Source organism: Physella acuta, unplaced genomic scaffold (assembly GCF_028476545.2).
Source record: "Physella acuta isolate Inbredline_101_S28 unplaced genomic scaffold, ASM2847654v3 ptg000694l, whole genome shotgun sequence".
Classification (NCBI taxonomy): domain Eukaryota; kingdom Metazoa; phylum Mollusca; class Gastropoda; family Physidae; genus Physella; species Physella acuta.
Genome location: NW_026732213.1, coordinates 320196 through 340428, shown reverse-complemented (window position 1 = coordinate 340428; position 20233 = coordinate 320196). Strand labels below are relative to the sequence as shown.

Below are 20233 nucleotides of genomic sequence, written 5' to 3'. Positions count from 1 at the left end.
TATCTTGTCTCTTGCACATTGTGCACATCTCTGGCGTCGTTCTACTTTTACCAGGCTTGGCATTAATCTCTTGCTGCTTCTAACAGGTTCTGATGGGATACTCCTTTTCCTGCTTGTATAATTTCCAATAAGATCTCTTGCTCTTATTTGTTTGTATTCTAGTTGGGTTACCCCTTTGCAGCTAGGATTTTATTGTTGTCTCATTTGCGTATAAATGCTTTGAGCTTTGTTTACAGCTATATCCAACAAATCCAAAAATATTCGGAGGTAGTATTTCACGGTTGACTTCCGATCCACTTCATGTTATCTTCTTCTGATCCATAAGATCAACACAGCCCATAAAATTGTTGTAGGCAACGACATTTCAGGACACGGCACTTGAAGCTTCACGGAACTTTTGTTTTGCCTCCTGAACACACTTTTTGATTTGGTGGAGTGCAGAAAGTTTGACAGCATCAGAACTGACCTGTTGTCCATCCACTTGACACAAGTTAATCCATTTGCAGACAACATATGACTTTCTCCACGTTTCATGTCAATGTCTTTTTTAAAGATTTTTTGACATGTATTTCCTATTGGCACGCACAGTTCCTCAAATATAAATGTCATTTTCTAGTGCCTTTATTTGAAGCAATGGTGAATTGAAGAAGTTATCGATGTAAACCTCACAGCACAAATGCTCAAGTGGTTTAGTCAGTAAAACAACTCCCTCTCCCAATCCATATTCAGTTTCAGTTTTCTTCCCTGTGTACAAGTCAAACTGATACAAGTAACCGGTCTTTGAATCACATCTACACCACATCTTGAACCCCCATTTGATTGGTTTTTTTTTTTTTTATGTACTGCTTCATTATGTTGTGTCCTTTGAATTTGATCATATGTTCATCAATTGACTGTTGTTTGTTTGGGGCTGGTGCATTTTGAAAGCAACGATTGAAATGAGTAATCAGTGGCCGACCTTTGAAAGCTCTATCAAATTCTGGATCTGTTCGAGGAAGCATATCTTCATTGTTCGAAAAGTGTAGAGCATTTCTTATCACTTGAAATCTATATCTTGTCATCACATTAGCAACAAACGATACTTGTAGATCAAGTTCGGTAGACCAGTAGTCTTTCAATCTTGGAAGAACATGATATCCCATCACAAAATTCACTCCCAAAAATGCACATATTTCTTGTAAATCAGTTTGGAAAGGAATCCCCTTTTGTTTCATATACAATTCACTTTGGGCGACGATCAGATCTAACAAATTATCAAAATCACTAGAGTTTTTGAAAACTTGAAAAGCATTGGGTTCTTCTTTTCGATCAACATTTATTGTTATTTTTCCATAATCATAGTCAATAATTTTCATTTTAATATGAGTTTTTCTAGGCCCCCAGTCGAAAACAATATCTTTCTCCTGTCCCCTTTTTCCAACCTCACGTCGTTTGGTTGGTCTTGTTTGGTCTATTGATGATAAAGATGCACTATCAGCTTTCTCTGTCTGAGAGTGTTGTGCTAATACAGAAGATGAAACTGATGATATTTGCAAAACAGATTGACCAAAAGAAGGAGTAGGCATTATCACAGTTGTGACCTTCTGTGCAAATATTGGGACAGGAACAGGCCGTTCGATAATGACTTCCTCACCTGTTTTGTCAACATCTTCCTCCAGAAAATTAACATCTTCTTCATCGAGAAGCAAGCTGTTTTCATCGTCACTGTTGTCTGCAAACAGTATTTGTTCAATATTTTTTTCGATGATTGTAAACAAATGATCCGACGCCATCTTTATTCTACTGCGAAAACACGTGGTTAGTGCGAGCAATAAAAAAGTTAGCTCCCTTCCAGGCCGTAGGGATATATGTCCCAAGTTAAAAAATGAACTATTTTTCAAAAACGAGCAAAAATAATCTGAAAGTTAAATATTATTATAATTTCTCAATAGTATACCTTTAAAAAACCACCGACAATTTATCTATGTTGCGCTTATTTTTTTTTATATAAAAATTTAAAATGTAGTTTTACGAGTGGTCTAAAAAGTGAAAGTTTCCATAAATATTACAACAAACGTATCACATACATTATAAAGCCAACTAATTTTCTATGAAGGTTATCATGTAATAAATGTTTTAAAACAAATTCAACAGCTCTAAGTAGTTTCATTTAGTTATGGTGACAATTTGAAATGTTGGGACAAATGTGTCCCTTGGTCCTCAAGGGGCTAAAGCCTTTTGAATACTTTCATCATGTTTGGCACATTACAGTAAGTATTAAACAGAAAAATTCCCTCTTGACATAGTTGTACTTTCACATGAAGAACAGTTACTGAAAATATGGTGGGCATTGTTTAATAAATAAAAAAGTAGTAGGCTTTTTAGTGTTTAAAACCTGCAAACTGAGAAAAACAGCCAAAAGTAACGTAAAGTAGGTCACGAAAATACCATATCTGTGTAAACTGCAAAAACGATTTAAGCTTTGGGTGTTTCCAAGATGATGGAAATTACGATTATCAAATAAATGAGAAATCCAGCGTTCGAATGATGCCAAATACAATATGACGGATATAAAACTTTTCATTGGGAAAAATTGATTATTTTTTAATTAATAGGGTCATCAAAATGGTAATTTAAAGACATACACATTTTTTTTCTCTTTAAAGTAATTATTTTCTTAATACAAAAGTGGACAAAGTATCCAAATTAGGTAATTGATAAGAGTGTTTAAAACTAATAGAAACAACAAACAATTATATCATTAAAGCTATAGCATTAACACTTAAAGCGCGCACCACGTGGCCTTATGCGTTATAAGTTATGTAACAGCAAAGCCACGATCGTGGCTTGGCGTGCTTTCAGGGTTAAGCATTGTAAGTTAGCACATCGGACAGCCATCTTACTTTAAAGCGAAGCAGGCTTGTGCAGTGATGTCACTAAGTTTAATTTGACTTCTTATGGCTTCTTACACACTGTCCTTAAAAATAAGTAGATGCATTCATACTTGTTAACCGTTTAAAGAGCAGTTTTAAAAGTAAAAAACTGCAGTATAACCATTTATTAGTTCCTGATCAATTCAATGTTGAAGTTAATGCTCATTAAAGTTAAATTTAATCAAAATAGGCATGAAAAGTCCTTGTAATCTTACTAATTTTTAAATAAAATCTTTAAAAAAATATGGGAAGCGATAAAATTATAGTCTCTTTGGCTGACCCACTTTTTTTTTGCAATATTATCTTTTTCCCTTCTTAGCGTGTGTCCAATTCATCCCCATTTGCGGGCCTTGATATCTTTATCTATTGGCTGCTATTTTGTATTTTGCCACAGGTCTTTGATATTTTGTCTGGTCATCTTATTTTAAGTTTATTTCATAAGCATTTATTTGTAAACGACTGTAGCCAATTTGTATTTGCCTTTGTAACCCTCCAAATCTCCGAGCCATAGAGCAATACTGCCTTGACATTAGTATTGAAAATTATCTTTCTCTGGAGTGACAGGGCTGTGCACTTCCATATTGGGTGCCGTGAGTTGAAAGCATATCTTGATAGGACATTTTATATCCTCGTCTGCTCCCCCGTCCTTATTGATCATGCTTCCCAGATATGTGAATGTGCTTGTTCCTCGTATATCTCCTCCATTCAGCTGTATGGGCAGGTCCTGGTTGTTATTGATTCTGATTACCTCTGTTTTATTTTTATTGATTTTTAGTCCAACTTAGGAGGATTCTTCAGATAGCCGATTTAGTTTGGCTTGTGCATGTTGCTGCTTGTGAGATCAGATGTCATCAGTAAAATCGAGATCTTCCAGACTTTTGGTGGAACTCTACTGGATTACTGTGTCATTTTTTGTAGTGTGCAGCATGATCCAGTCGATTACCATCAAGAATATCATTGGCGATAGCATGCATTCCTGTCTCACTCCCTGTGAAATTATAGTTATATTTGTAAAATTTAAAGCTGTTTGGGCACCATTAGTTACACTCATTTTTGTATTGAATATAAGCTGTTTTGAATTATTTTATCAATACTGATATTTAAAAAAAACTGCCCTCAACCCCTCCTTGAAGTCAACCGAAAGACAGAATTGTTTTCTCTGATAAAATAGCCTAGCAATTTATTTATATAAAATAATATAACATCCCTTATCACCAAAACACCTTGACTCTACAAATCCAAATTAAAAATAAAATTGTTTGATAAATTACTAGTAATTATTTGTTTGAATATTTCTTCTAGCCTTAATAAAAACCGGAAGTCGTTTTGTACTTATTTTACAAATGTTATAAAATATTCAATTTTTGTCAAAAAATATGCTTTCTGGCAACAACCTTTTGGATCCAGCTTTTCAAGCCGGTTGTTAATAATAAGCTATTTGTATATCATCTATTTTAAAAAGGAAACTAAGCAGATAATTTATTTACAGAAGTTTAAGAAAATTGATATTAATTCATTCAAAAGTCTATTACTTTGTGGTTTCTCTTTATTTTTTTAATGATAATTCAAAGTTGACTTGTGTGAAAGATATGTATTAAAAGAGAAAATTTTCACTGTACATTATTGATTCAACGCCATTGTTTATCTCTTGCAGCAACAACCAGAATAGCAAAAGAGTCTATCCAAGATCAATGTTATTGGATTCATCAAGAGCAGCTAGCTTAAATAAAAATGGTATTTTGCATGTAAAATCATAATTTTTAATACTTTTGTATGTTAATTTCAAGTACCTAAGCCAATGTTGCTGCCAAATTGTGCTCTTTTAAAAAAATTATGCATTACGAATTTTTTATATACATGTTGAGTTTACACACTACAGCAATGAAATTAGGCAGAATAGATTAAATGTAGACATAATTATTATGTTCAGGGTTCATGGTCAAGTTAGACTTTCGGACCACAAAGTCGAATTAAGTTTCCAGGGCTATTTAAGTTTAGATTTTAAATTTAAACTTTGAACTGCATTACTGAAATCTCTGATGTTTATTTATATGCATGATATTTATTATAACACCACCTCCACACCCACACCCCCACCTTAACAAAGCATCTATGCTTTTTAAAATGGACCAAAAATATAAGTTAGTGCAAAGTCTGCTGTCGGCCTGAACAGTTCTGCCATGTTAATCTACACACTTTGTTCCACAGCTGGGTATTTGGTCATGTGATGTTAGCTGGTTGATCCAATTGGATTACACTATAAACTATTTCTATCAATAGATAATGACTAGGCAACTTTTACTGTTTATTTTTTCATAATTTTGTTCTAGGCCTTAGAAAAGGAATAATAAAATAGGTATAAATATTTACAGCTTAAGGTTAATCTTAAGAATTAATCTTCTTTTGAATGAATCCGAATGTTTGCTGTCTGATCAAACAATTTTGATGTGATATGCGTAACATAATTTCAGTATTTATTATTTAGTACTTGCAAAAAATCGAAATCAAGATTTGTCACAACTCTCGACCTTTTACACTCTGTGTGTATGTATACAAGATAACTTGAGTACCATTTTCATCTAGTATAATGAAATGTGATTTATAACTTTTTTTTATCATCATATACAAGATAACTTGAGTACCATTTTCAGTTAGGATAATGAAATGTGATTTATAACTTTTTTATCAAATTTGTAGTTTTCTATCAGCGATTTCTGGTAAACAGAAGTGGCACTTATTCTAATTAACATTTCTCAAAAGCCTATAATATGAGTACCATTTAAGTGGATGAAATTTCATACATAAGATCTTATTCACTGGATTCAAAAAATTTTGAGTGCGATGTTCTGATAAGTTTCTGGACTTTTATAAAAAGCCAAACTCCACTGGAACTTGTTAGGTCATTCACAGATAGTGGTTTTAATAATACAACTCACAATTACTTCAACTTCTTTGCCATTTAATGAAACAACTTAACAACTTGCAATGCGATGATAGGGGGAAAAAAGAATTATTATAGAACAAGGAGCAAATGCTTACAGTTGTTTTTGTCTTTGATTCCACCCATGTGCCATTAACTAAATCATTGAAGTATTTATGTGTGATGATTTGAATTTTAATGTTGTTAGTCTATCATATTACAATGGATTAATCAATGTATTTTCACTTAAAGATAACAGGAAAATATATGAAGACCACACAATTATTGCCCATGAAGACTATTTTGCCATGACCCAAAAAAGCATGAATTTATCAAAGTCTTTGTGCCCACCTTCACCAATCATACCTGATCCAACTTTGTCACTGTTAGAGCGTATGTATAATCATTATTGTTCTTGTAGATTATACCCTCAATAAGATATTATGAAGAATTAGAGATTGGGTAATTTGTTGATAGATACAAAAAATTAAATTTATAGTCAAGCCTGTTTTTTAAAATATCTCTTTATACTCTTATTTTAAGAATTTTTGCTGCTTTGCTAAGTCTGAAAATATAAATGTCTATCCAATGTTTATAATGAATTTGGTAACCAAGCAACATGCTGGGTAAAAAGCCAAAACAGGTTTATTTGTTAATATAACTTAATTTTATGGAAGTTACCCACTAATTTTAACTTTTTATAATAAAGAAAATTATTTTCTTTTGATAAGGTTTATTATCAAAAAGTCATAGATGTACCTTTTCCATTTTTGAAGGAAATCTACCAATCCATCTGAAGCTAATTTTCTGCTTAAAAAAAGATTTGTTTTATCTTTGAAAGAAGTATTAAAGCTTTTCCTCCATTTCTATTTCCTGAAATTAATTCCATTATTTTACTTACAGCTCATTTTTAACTGAAGTTACTTAATTTTTTTTTTTTAAATTGAAGTTACTAATGTTTTCATGCCTCTTTCCTGGATACTTTTACTACATGTGTCTCCACAACCAAATTTAGTAACAGGGTTGTCCATAGTTAATATCATCACAAAATTAATGTTTTTATGAAGTATCTAGCTAAATATACAAATTTTATTCTCATTCAAACAGGTTTCAGCTTTTCTTTAGAAAAAGTCTTTCTCAGTTTTAAGTATTACAATGTTAGTTTTATTTCACTTAGATTTATTAATTTTATTTCAGAAAAGGACATAGATCTTGATAGTGATGCAGAAAAGTTGCTGGAAAACAGTTTTGTGTTACAAAGAGCTCAACCAGATGTATGCCAATCACATAATGATAAATAAATAAAAGAACAAACATATCAAATATAATTTGCTTTAAAAAATTAAGTTTATTATTTTTATAATCCTTTTTTATTTTTAAATAATTACATTTTTTTTAAAACCCAGATAAACATGTAATATGCTAATTAAAAAAAAAATGCTAAAATCATGGAAACATAGGTAATCTTAGCTAGGACAAAGTACTAAGGTTTATAACTTTTACAGCCTGAAGATTTTATTGAAAGAATATTATAGGCACCATAGTTGAAGAGAAATGGTAACATGTATGTAAACACTTAAAAATGTACTTCTCTTTCTAAAATAAGAATGACATATTTTACACACACAACATGCAAACACACACAACATGCAAACACACACACAAAATTTTGAAAAGTAACATTATATTATAGATGACTTGGAGGAACAGCTTAAGTGCAGCAGACTGTCTACACCGTGAACCAATATTGGAAGAAAAACACGCTGGTTTGGAAACTAAGTCTTCATATGAAAATAATACAGAAGCTAATTTTCAAAAGAGTAAAAAGACTGAGCCTTGTACTGAAAGAATACCTAACGGTAGCAATCATTACATTTTTACCCATCATCTTTATCATCATTATGATAAACAACTTTCAGATCACCTCCCAGGTTAGAAAATTTTTATGATACAAATTCTTTGCTATCATTTTTCAACATTTGAAGTTCAACTATTATTACTATTGTTGGAATCTATTTCCCCCCATTAATATCCATGCAAAAATCCAAGCTAGTTTTTGTCTTTGTTTCCAGCCTTTTCCTCATCCTTACCATTAAGACGTGACATAACTGTTTCTAAAAAGCAAAATACGTCAACCATTGTGGGACCTATTAATCATCATAAATACGCCACTGTAGAAAATTCTGCTTTTGAAAAGTGAGTAGGACATTATTTAAATATTACAATGACATTTTATGCTAAAAAAAAGTGTGTTAAGGCAGTATAATTCTAACAATTATGAGCATTTATTTGTTTTTTGTAAATCTCTTTGAATGATATAGACCAGTTGAGATGAAAGATCTGTCCAGTACTTACAAGGATTTACAAAATATGGTTGAAAAAACAGCAGCAATGACAAGATTAGCTGTAAAATCTAACCCTCTGAGGTTCAGCAATGGTTCCAACACTATGTAAGTATTCAATAGGAGCAATTTAATCTTAACTGAACACATCTGTACCACCCATTAAGTCATAATTATGTTGTGGCTTGTAGGTTGTTGAAAACTTACCTCATTGCTTTGTTATTGAAACAAAAAAATAGGCAAAGTGAAGCAAAAATAACAACTATGGATTAGCAAAAGCAATGTTAGTGACCCCACATTTGACATCAAAATACAAAGTGCAGCAAAAGGGTTTAAAAGCAAAATATATTTTTATTTATATTTCAGAATAGTTATAATAGATCTGTTATAGTAAGCATATTTAGACATAACTTTGTGGCATTAAAATACAAAATTCACACAAACAGTGATTGTTTCCATGCTTCTATTTGCTGCTGTTGAAAGTATCAGTTTATCCCATTATCCGGAATCTCTTATTCATCGACACAAACACATCTATTGCTATATTTTGCTTTTTGTGTAGACCTTGAAACCTGAATTTTATTCACATGCTTCAAATGGTTTACTGAAACTAGATATCCTGTTCACATTCATAATCAAATAGTAGAGTTGTTTTGTAATGATTAAGAAAATGTATTACTCACATTCAGAAAGGATTATCAATTATCAGAGGAGATACATGAAAAAATTAACAAGAATCCATGCCAGAAAGATGTAAGTTGAATTTTATATTTATCAAGCAGCTATATATAAATGTCATTCACATTTTAAGAAATCTTTTTTTATTTGAACTTTGTTTGAAATTTAATTTTTTTTCTAAACACATACATTGTCTAAAAGTTAGTTACAAATTATTTAAAAAAAATAAACAGTTGTTTTTTGTTTTTTTTTTTAAATTTTTTTTGTTTGTTTGCTTGTTACAGAAGGATAAACATGTAGTGTTTGCTTCATCTAAGACACGGCTGCCTGATAGGTAATCCATTTATTGTGATGTTATTTTTGTACTTATATTCCCTACTATTTCATTACTCATCTGTCAACTACCCCCAGCCATCTCATTATTTACCCTGTTCCTAAAAACAAGAAAACATTACTCTGTAAATTACTTTCTCTCCCATACACACACAACTATTTCCATGTTTATTATCATTTCCTATTACTTATAATAAAATTAAATTTATATTATTTCCCAGCTTTTTACTTTTTGAAAACCATAATTATATAATTAGACGCAAAAGAAATTTGAAAAAGTTTTTTTTTTTAGTTTCCATTTAAAGTAACAATGTTAACAGTGAATAATACTCTGATTGAACCATGTCTCTTGTTTCATTTATTTATTTTTCTCTAACAAGTCTATTGCAGGATAGTTATTTTTGTTAAGCACTAACATTAATATGGTAAATAAAAAATTGTAGATACAGTGATGAACTAGAGACTGCACAATCAATGTGTACTAAAGTTCCAGACCTAAAAAGCAACATTCTTTTGGACTCCATTTTTAGGCAATTAGAAAATAGGAGGTATCTTTATAAATTTTGAAAGTTCTTAGATAAAAAACATGGACCATCTATTTTTTTCTATTACTTGTTAGTAAAGAACTTTTTAAAATTAAATCATTGCTCATAAAATAGTAAATATTTAATATTTTTTAAGGTGTGTATTTTTGTGTATGCTAGATTTGATTTTTTCAGAGTTTTAGGTTTCATAATTGTTTTATTATACAGAAAATATATCAGTAATAATTTGGTCTAAGTTTTTTCAATGTTGTGTTCAATAAAATGTAAATAGTTCACAATTTAATCACCAGTTTATATTTAAAGTGCAATACCATTAGTTATTTCAAACTGATGTATAAATATATCCTTCAATTTTATTAGTGATTTGTTTAATGTAATTTTTTCTCTTTATAGACAAATTCCTGAAGCCAGTAATGGTAAAGTGAAAAAAGTAACTGACAAACCAAATGGTAAAACCAAAAAACCAGCTAAGAGCTTAATTTGTAAGAGAAAATCAGCATTGGAGACAGTTAGGGTGTGTCTAAATGAAGAAGATCAAGCCATCAGAAAGAAACACAATGTAGGAGTCTAAATTAGGTTCCTGTTGTTTAGTATTCTTTAATAACCAGTATTTTTAAAAGTTTCTCATTGCAACTTTTTATATTTATAACTTGCAGGTTTTGCGCAAGTTTTATGAAAAAGATAATCAGGAATTTACTGATGATGTTGATTATGTAATTGGAAGAGATTTGCAAAATGCTCTTATAACAGTAAGTGAAATTTTTTACTAACAATGGATTGCCTATGAATATGTAGAATTTTTAAGATTCAAATTTTCTTGATAACCATAAAATCTGCAGCTTTTTTCTATTTTACTTTTGATTTTAAGGAGGAAGAATTTATTAAACAGTGTAAAGATAGGTTTACAAAAAAGAACAAGAAAAAGTCTAAAGGTTAGTTTTCAGACTAAAAATTGTGTACTAAACTATCATAGCTAATCCAATATTAATAATCTTATGATGCCATGGCATGACTCTGGCAGGAACTGTAAAAGTTAACAGATATTGGTGGGATTTTTAGTGAGGCCAAACTTGTAAAATTCATTATTGATATTTTAATTAAACCATTTTTTCCAATGCCAAATTCCATTGTGGCAATCCATCAATTTTCATATTAATAATTTAAAATCATCTTCTCTGAGGCTGACCCAGCTCTATAAAGCCCAACTTTTTGATATAAAAATGATTTTTAAGCTACAACTTCTCACTCCTGCATTATCCATGAAAATTAGTCAAACATATTTTTACACCCCTTACAAAAAACTTTAAAAAGTGCCCATTTAGAAACTTGAGCATCTATACCCACCATATTGCTTCATTTGAATGGAGGCATTTTGTGTGTCACTTCATAAAAAGTCATACAAAAAATACATTGTATAATACAAAAATCTAAATTACTTTGACAGGCACTCTTCCATCTTCTACATTCAAGAAGTCAAGAATTACTTTTAAAAGCAAACCAAGGCAAACTTATGGAAAAGAATCAACCTGTAAGATATGCTTAAGAATATGTTAACAGTTTACCAATAATTGGTTAGCTTAATTTTTATAACAGCATGAAATATAAATCTCTTGCTACAAAATGTTACAGTTAAGGTGATAATCTAGATCTGAAATAAGTTTTCACATTTAATTCTCATGCAAGGATTTAAAAATATAAATTAGTACATATCTAATAAAAGACTTCCCTCACTCCCATACACATTTAAACATTTTATATTTCTATAGACCTTTCACCCCTCCTGATAGTAAAAAAATGTGTCTGGAACATTACCCCTCTGTTATTAGCCCCATTGAAAATACCTGTTATTCATGAACTTTTGCAAAAGAGAACCCAGCATTTTATAAAATGACTAGGCATTCTTTAGAAATTGGCTGACATAATGCAAAATAAATTGTACTATCTCTGGGAATTCTATGAGATGTTTTTTGATCACAGCATATAGAGGAGGGGAAAGTGGTCATTTCTGTGGCAAGTGTCTTATACTTTCTTTACACAAGTCTATAGACATCCCATGGACTCTGCCTGGAATCTAAATCTGAGATTTTTCAGCTGGTAGTTATGGCTCTACTACACTGCCACACATCCCATATTTTATTATATCTAAACTTAACTATTTTCTTTTATGATAAAACAGTCTCATTGAAAGATGGGGAGGATATGGTTCCATTCCTGCTTGAAGAGTTTCCTCACCTAAATCTAAGTGAACATACTTGGCATGAACTTTGGAGGAAAGGCTTACAACAGATTGAAACTTTGACAAAAACCTATCAAGAAAGTCAACACAAGAAAAGTAGAGCACAAAATCAGGTGAATTCATGAGTTCATATTCACACCATTTAAACTTCTTCTAGCTGATAATCACCTGAAATTCAACCAACATGAAATACTACATTAAAAAGTATTTACATGAGAAAAGTTCTTTCCTTCTAATTTCTGGTTATTCCAAAAAGAGAGTACCTCTAAACATAACTCAATTTAGTTACATTTTACAGTTTGAAAAAACAATGTATACAGAAGTAAAACCCTTTTTCATGGTCATTAACGTGAAATAATCTTAAAAAAGAGTGTATTGAAGGTGTTAAAAGAAATCACTAAGGTGCATTATTTTAAAAGATATAGACTAACCTTCAACTTCACTTTGATTTTTCAGTTTTTGAATAATATTGCTTCAGAGATCTTTCTATTTCTTGCTAAAAGAAAAATATTAATCAGGACTTATTATTGTCTTAGTCAATCTGATCTTTCTTGTTTAATGCTTGCTCATGAAATATATTTCTCTGTAACCAATGTTTTCAGTTTCATTTTAATGTCATGATCATTTGCAAGTAATAAAAAACATTTTAAATTACATAATTTTTTTAACTTAATTTTTTTTATAGAATAATAATAACTATATCTTAGCAGTAAGCTGTTTTTAAAGCAAAATGTTCTCTAGTCATGACTTGACTTCTCGTTAATGATTTGCAGATTGAAAATGCATCTGCAAGACATCAACTTCTTGTAGATGCCTTGAGAAAGCAAATGGAGCATACTAAACGTTTGGTTAGTTCTGTTTATTATAGTTCTGTTGTATTCTTGCAACCATACTGTAATATTACATTATTAATTAGTTGATTTTTGCAAGGAAAAATTAGATTAATGTGAGAGGTGTAGAAGGAAATATCACATTAAAGTTATCTAATAAAAAAACTAATAAATTTAAGCGAGAAATCAGGGAACAGAAGAAGTTACAAGCTCAGATGAAAAATAGCATCCATGAAAAACGCATTCAATCAGCTAGAGCTCGCAGATATTACAATGAGTATCAAGTAAGAGCTAGAGCAAAGCAGTTGAAAAGAAGAACTAAAGAGGAAGTGGTTAGTGTTTTCTGTTTTTTACAAGCTTTTATTTAACTCACTTCCTAAGTTGTCAGTCTGTCTAGATCAAAACGTCCGAGTGAAACTGCAGGCACTTCTAACTGACAGATACGGTTCGTAGTTAGTATGTGGGTCAAGACATGATGACAATGCAACATGACATTCAATTTGACTTAATTTGTTGTCTAATTAATTTTTTATGAATTAATTAAAATTTTGTCCAAATTAGTAGGCTGTCTCATCAAACTGTTCCGCACTATTAGAAAGCGTCGTTACGTTGTTACATTCATTAGGTGCGCCATGATTTTTAGTCATGCAACGTTATTGCATTAAAAAATTTAAAGTGCGTAAAAAAAATTCATAAAAAATGTTTTAATAACAAGCTTTTATTTACTAATGCACTAAAAAGTAGAAAATAAATGAGTTTCTTTAAATATATTATATATTAATATAATACACTACTATTTATATAACTATAAAGAAAAGCGTGGGTCACTATATTATCTATTGGATACTTTTACTAATAGTAATATTTAGGAAGTGACCCAGGCTTTTCTTGAGCATAACTTGGAGATTGAGGGAGGGGGAGGTTTGGCATGCAAATCTGTCCCGCATGGTCCCTCTATGAAGAGAATTATATATATAGATTACAACCAATAATTATTTATTATTTATCATTTTATACTTATATATATTTATTATTAGTACCCCTCTATTAAATACATCCATATCTAATCTCCACTAGATGTAATTGAAGTATACATTAATAATGCCTAATAACTGGTACTAGTTATACCATGGGTTCCCAAACTGGGGTCGCGAAGGGCTTTCTGGGGGGTCGCCAACTATTAGACTAAACACTAGCAATGAAAAAAAAACAACAAATATTTAGAAGAATATCTGAAATTTGGCTTTACTAAATCACAGGAAATGAAATAGAGATAAACAATGCATACTGTGCAAAGTTGTTCTCGGTCATGAGTCTATAAAACCTTCAAAACTTAAACGTCATTTTGATATGAGTCATTCGGAACACATTAAAAAGATGTTCTTTCCTCTGCATGAAGGTAGTTGGAAACACAACATTATTGCAAGCATCAAATGAAGTCGCATTAGAAATTGCCAAGCAAAAACAACACAATTGGATAAAATCTCATCAACCCCTGCATGTTGAAGATGGTGCAATTAATTATTGGGGATTCCAGTGCAGTAAAGATGCATGCAACATATTTCTGTCTAATAATACTATTCAGTGGCTTATAGCAGAATTTATTTTGAATGAAATTAAGCTTTCACCATGGTTTGCTTTTCAAGTTGATGAACCAACTGAAATTAGTTCGTGTTCGCAGTTGCTTATCTTTGTGAAATATATTCATTCAGTTGATAGCAAAGAAGAGTTGCTATTTTGTGAACTTAATATGGAGAAAATAAATATGTTTTTTGAAATTGGATTATTAAATGGGAAAACGTCTGAGGGGTTTGTACGGATGGTGTGCCATCTATGTTTGGGTTAAAATTGGGCTTTCAGAAAACAGTAAAAGATTTAGCTCCCTAACCAAGGGAAATCTACTGCATGATTCACCGGTATGCCCTCGCCAGCAAGACTCTTCCGACTCCATTGCTTTTAAAAGTCGTAAATTATACTAAATCTGGAGCCCTAAACACTTGTCTGTTTCAAGAACTGTGCTAAGACATGAATAAAGATCACGAGACTTTTGCTTTTCTACACTGCAGTATGCTGGCTGTCAAAAGGAAAAATTGTGTGAATCAATTTTTTTAAATTGAAAGATGAAATCAAGTTGTTCTTGAAAGTGCGAGGGAAACAAGACCTTTTGATATACTTTATCGACATGGTGTTGTTGGAGAGAGTATCATACCTAGCAGATATATTCGAACATCAACATACAAAATGAAAGAATATTATCTCTTTTCAGAGCTGCAAAATTGGTGAATAAAAATAAATCTTGGAAATATTGCCTTGTTTGAGAAACTCTGCAGTGTGGTAAATGCATCTGATTGTGAGATAAATAAAAAAATTGAAACAGATTTCTGAAATAAGAAGAAACTGCCCTGACACGTAATCCATTCTCTGTGTCCCATGATGTCCCAACATTCCCGATGAATTACAAGATAAATTCTTATATTTGCTAAATTACTCAGCGTCAAATGAAAAATTGCTCACATTTTTGGTGTAGTATGCACCATTTATTAAAATTGATTGCCTTTCGAGTTTTATTTTTTTTTTGTGTCTACATATCTTTACAAGAATAGATTATCAACACTTTTCCAATAAAAAACAAACATAGAAATAAATTAAATGTTGAGAATGACATGAGATTGGCGTGTACAAAAACTAAACTGCGAATGTTGAGGCTAGTTAATAGCATGAAATTTTACTCATCACATTAAAACAGTTATCACAAATAATTCATTTTAAAAGTCTACAAGAAAATCTTTATTATTAATTAATTTCCTTATTAATTTTGACTTTTTAATTCGATGGGGGTCACGGGTCACTTACTTTTTTTAAAAGTGGGTCACCACTCGAAAAAGTTTGGGAACCACTGAATTATACATACATAACAATACATTACTTTATTAATATGTAAATGATATTTGAAAATGTAATTCACTAGTTAAATAAAGATGTTGCTCAATAAATTCCTATTTACCACACCGATATACTGCCTTTAGATCTAGATCTAGTATTCCTTTGCATAAATCCAGGTGTTTTCTTAAAACGTTAACACTAATTACAAGTTTGCTGTAAAGATTGGGTTACCTAGGAGGGAATTCTACAGACTACTGACAGCTAAGAAAAGATTAGTCTACCTTTATGTTCTGTTCTAGACTCAATACAGGTGCACATTTGAACTTTGAAGATAGGCTTAAAAATTACTTTATTAAAGATATATTTACACATGATGCATACTTTATTCACACTCAATCATTTGAACTTCAGGTTTTTAAGGAGCTGTTCAATGATGCCTTGAAAATTCAAAAGGAGAGACTCAAAGATATACGCCAGTATGCTAAAGATCAACGCCAACGACAGGAAGAGAACAGACAGAATGAAATAGATTCCATGGAAAATTTGTATCCTATATAATATCAGTCGTACTAGCATTCACTTGCAGTAATTATTAACTCAGAATCTATTACTCTCTCTTCTTTTAATTAATTAAAAACTAAGTCTGTTTACATTTAATTTGATGCAATTAATTAACAAAATAACTAGCGTAACATTTCTTCAGTACCATATTATTTTAGGATCTTAACTATCTCTGCATTTAAAATGTTTATATATATATATATATATATATATATATATATATATATATATATATATATATATATATATATATATATATATATATATATATATATATATACACAGTTATATTTTGATATAGATATAAGGGCTGAAGTTAAATAATTTTTTGTTCCAGTTGGACAAAGTCCATTTCAACTTTTAATATTAGACATTTGATTTATTCATATATTTTATGTGATTTACAATTAAATGGCTCCATAATCAGATAGAAGAATGGATAATTGCACCTTGGAAACCAAAGCACAAAGAGCCATATGTTGCCCATGGATCAGGCTCCCTCTCTCCACACTGTGTCACAGAAGCTACAGTAGGAAACCAGAATTGGTAATCCACTAGCGTATAGGCACTACCCCTATTTTATTTAGAAGCTTTCTTTCTTAGCTGGGCTGCTGTCCCAGCTATTGAGCCTCGTCTACCTGATGGTTAAAACCAGCAAATGGGGCACACCCTGAGAATAGATCAAAGGAACTTTGAGGGAAACAATCCTTGAGAAGGACTGTGGCAGGAGAAGAAAGGATTGCAGGGCTTTTGTGGGCTCAACTAAACAGCTGCTCAAAACAGAGTTAGGTGGAGAAGTGTGGCTACAGCTCTTTGCTCCTAAGGGCTCCAAAGGATTAAGTCAAATTAAGTCAAGTCATTGTATGTATTATAATCTATGTATCTACATAATTGTCACATATAAAGTATAGGGCCTTAACCCTAATTAGCTACCGTGACCAATTTGTTATGCTAGCTGAGAGACTGACTAATGAACAATTTGAAACAGGTGTAAGGGATACAGCACAACAAAGGGTAAGGTCATTGTTCATTTTTTAATACCAAGATACATACACGTGTGTATATAATTAGGTATATTTATGTATTATAATTTCTACAAAGACATAACTTTGAAAGCAAACAGATTTAATTTCCACTTGTGCATTGTATAACTACAATAATTTATTTGCTAATTCACATCCCATGATGAGACAGCATTCATCTTAATCCATTGAATATAGTGATAGGCCAATAAGTTTTGTCAATTCAAACCAAAAACAAAATTGAAAAACTAGGCTTTATTTTAAGTATTTACTGTTAACTTAAAAAAACCATTACAGATGATGGAGAGAATGAAGAAGGAATTGCGTCATAAAATGGAGGAAGAAATAAGGCTGTATCAAGATCAGATTTTTTATGATGATGAGGATGATGTACACTTTCGTCAAATTGATGCAAATAGAGTCAAACAGCAATTACACTTGGCAAGTTAATGCAAATTTTAGTGACTACCACATATGAGTTTAGACATAACCATTTATCAAGTGATTTTTTTTTTTCAGTATAAATGTATAGTTTTTTGGAAGTTTGTATGCCTTTTGCTAAGCTATGATTGATATTAAAGTTGAGTTTTGAAAGAAATATATGATGGAGTTTAGAAATTCGTTAATTTGTAGCAGGCATTAATATGAGAAATGAAAGTCATTGCTTAGCTCTTTTTGTTAATAATTTTTAGCACTTACATTACAATGACATAAATGATAATAATATGTTTTGTAATAGATAAAACTTCACATGTTTAGATTTTTTTATAACAAATTCAGCCACTTTTCTTATACTGGCTATCTGCCACAATATTTGTGATGTCTGTTCAAATATTTTAATTACTTTTTAATCTAATACCTAAAAAATCTATTATAATACAAGAAAGGTCCTACGCCATTTTGTTCCATCAACACCAGCTTTGACTCTTTGGTAGTACAGTTTTTAACCTCATTAGAATTACAAAATCTTTTCAAACTTGTTTCAAGATATATATATATATAAACAACAACTGATGAATACTTAAGAAAGAATCATTATACAATTTTTGAAAACATCATATTAATATGGCTTTACATTTTGCTATATTATAACTAATTATAGAGAATAAATTTACTCAACCGATCTCAAAACATCAATGTTAAGATTGAAAAATCATCTGAAACCTGCATGTACTACCATCTTAACATATTCAGGCAAACTTAAAGTTAACAGCTTTAAAAAAAAAAAGTTTATTTGTTATCATTTTACACAGTTAATTTTTGTGTGTGTAGAGAAATAGTACACTTACAAGTACAATTTTATTACAGGTGTATAACAGACTATAAATTATTAGTTGCTTAGGTAAAAATTTTCATTTAATGTTGAATAATGAGTTATGACTTATATATTAAAACTAATTCTATAAATAGAATTTGTTTTGTACTTTTGTTCCTGAAAACTACAATTTTACAATTCCAGTAAATAATGGGTTTCTATATCATTAACATGTGATCGGTCAGTTCTATGCTAGGCTGCCTCTAGTCTGGCAGCAATTATCGGAAATGGGCATTATATGTGCGCATGTGAATCCAGCTTTAGAAGCATTATATATACACAGCCCTGTGAATCAGGGGCGGACCAGAGGCGTAGCGACCCTTCGGCGCCCGGGGACAAACTTTCGATTTGCACCCTCCCCCTCGAACTTTTCATTTGCACCCCCCTCAAACTTTCGATTTGGCACCCCCTCCCCTCGCTACGCCTCTGGGGCGGACCCACAATCAAAGCTCATGAGGCCGCCGGACATTTAGTGTAGACGACGTCCTGGGGTGTTGGGAAATTGCGGGGCGCGAAAACCGTCGGTCACGTGACATATTTACCTCGCATTTTACCACAACCCGATACTTACGCAGGGTGGTGGTAGGATGCGAAGCTATCTGCGAAAATTTTACCGCGACCGATTTACAGTGATATTTGTTGATGCAGACTTCATCAAAGACGTTTCGTTTACACTGTCGCTAGACATTCTGATGATTTGCCAACTTCACCATATTTTGTGTCGACTTAAAATACCACCTTGTTCGAAACCGTCCGAAATACCACCGACGATAGATCAACTTATTTCTTTTGTGCAGAACATCTTGGCCGCCTGCCGCCACAATCATATATTTTATTGTTGCAAAGTAATTTTGCTTTATTAGGTAGCAGAACGAACCCCCGGTGTGGCCTCAACCAACCGGCGTGTTTATTACATTGAGTAAAATATAATCTCAAAACAATAATATATTTAACGAAGTGTCTACTCGGAATAAGATTTTTCGGCAAAAGATAGTTCTGCGCATGCGCAGTGACCTATGGCTAGGGTTAGGGCTAGAATGAGGGGTAGGGTTAGGGATAGGGTTAAGGATAGGATTAGGGTTGGTATTAGGGTTTATTTTCTTTAGCGATAATTATATTAACTACTAATGAGATTACACATTTTCTGTATAATTTATTTATATTACTATTTAAAAAAATGCGGTGGGAAAAATCAAGGTAGTGTCTTGTCACGATGTAGACTTAAACAACAAGTGAATTAAAGAGACCGAATAAATTGATCATTTACAGTGTAGTGAGTAGGTGAAAGAAGAAAAATTCATCCGCTTATCTCAACCCTATACTTCCGCCAGCATCTTCAGTAAGTGGTCATCCATACATGACGTCGCGCTTTTTTGGACGATTTTTACCTCACCCCCTCCCCTCCGTCACACATCGTCACACAAAGCCAGACCCCCCACCCTAAAATGACGACACATCTCAGCCTACAACCCCCTCAAAATAGCATTTGAATTTTTTTTTTAAACTCGATATTTTTCCAAAATCTGGCCTGAACTCAGACAAAATAGAGTATTTTAATCATTTCCTATTACAATTTATTAAAACAGTTTTCTAAAAAGCGAAATAACGTCAAATATTCGTTTTCTAACATTTTTACTTTCTCGTATATACGAAGTA

The 20233-nt window shown here is 31.6% G+C and overlaps 1 protein-coding gene across 3 annotated transcripts in view; it reads left to right on the top strand.

Annotated features, from left to right (window-relative positions):
* The window catches only part of LOC131949406 (uncharacterized), a 29594-nt gene extending 11817 nt beyond the window's left edge, over nt 1-17777 (top strand). Inside the window, exons 6-24 of one of the 3 annotated variants that reach the window (XM_059311292.1) lie at nt 4567-4646; nt 6085-6225; nt 7030-7106; nt 7526-7691; nt 7905-8028; nt 8154-8282; nt 8864-8927; nt 9137-9186; nt 9629-9733; nt 10124-10289; nt 10387-10479; nt 10599-10662; nt 11175-11258; nt 11907-12079; nt 12740-12814; nt 12976-13128; nt 16091-16224; nt 17170-17254; nt 17560-17777. In XM_059311292.1, the coding sequence (XP_059167275.1) occupies nt 4567-4646; nt 6085-6225; nt 7030-7106; nt 7526-7691; nt 7905-8028; nt 8154-8282; nt 8864-8927; nt 9137-9186; nt 9629-9733; nt 10124-10289; nt 10387-10479; nt 10599-10662; nt 11175-11258; nt 11907-12079; nt 12740-12814; nt 12976-13128; nt 16091-16224; nt 17170-17254; nt 17560-17712 (2116 nt within the window). In that variant the 3' untranslated portion in view covers nt 17713-17777. Of the gene's footprint in view, nt 1-4566; nt 4647-6084; nt 6226-7029; nt 7107-7525; nt 7764-7904; nt 8029-8153; nt 8283-8863; nt 8928-9136; nt 9187-9628; nt 9734-10123; nt 10290-10386; nt 10480-10598; nt 10663-11174; nt 11259-11906; nt 12080-12739; nt 12815-12975; nt 13129-16090; nt 16225-17169; nt 17255-17559 lie in introns of all 3 variants that reach the window. The other 2 variants (XM_059311291.1, XM_059311293.1) reach the window with 2 other exon arrangements.
* Nucleotides 17778-20233: the final 2456 nt, after the last annotated feature.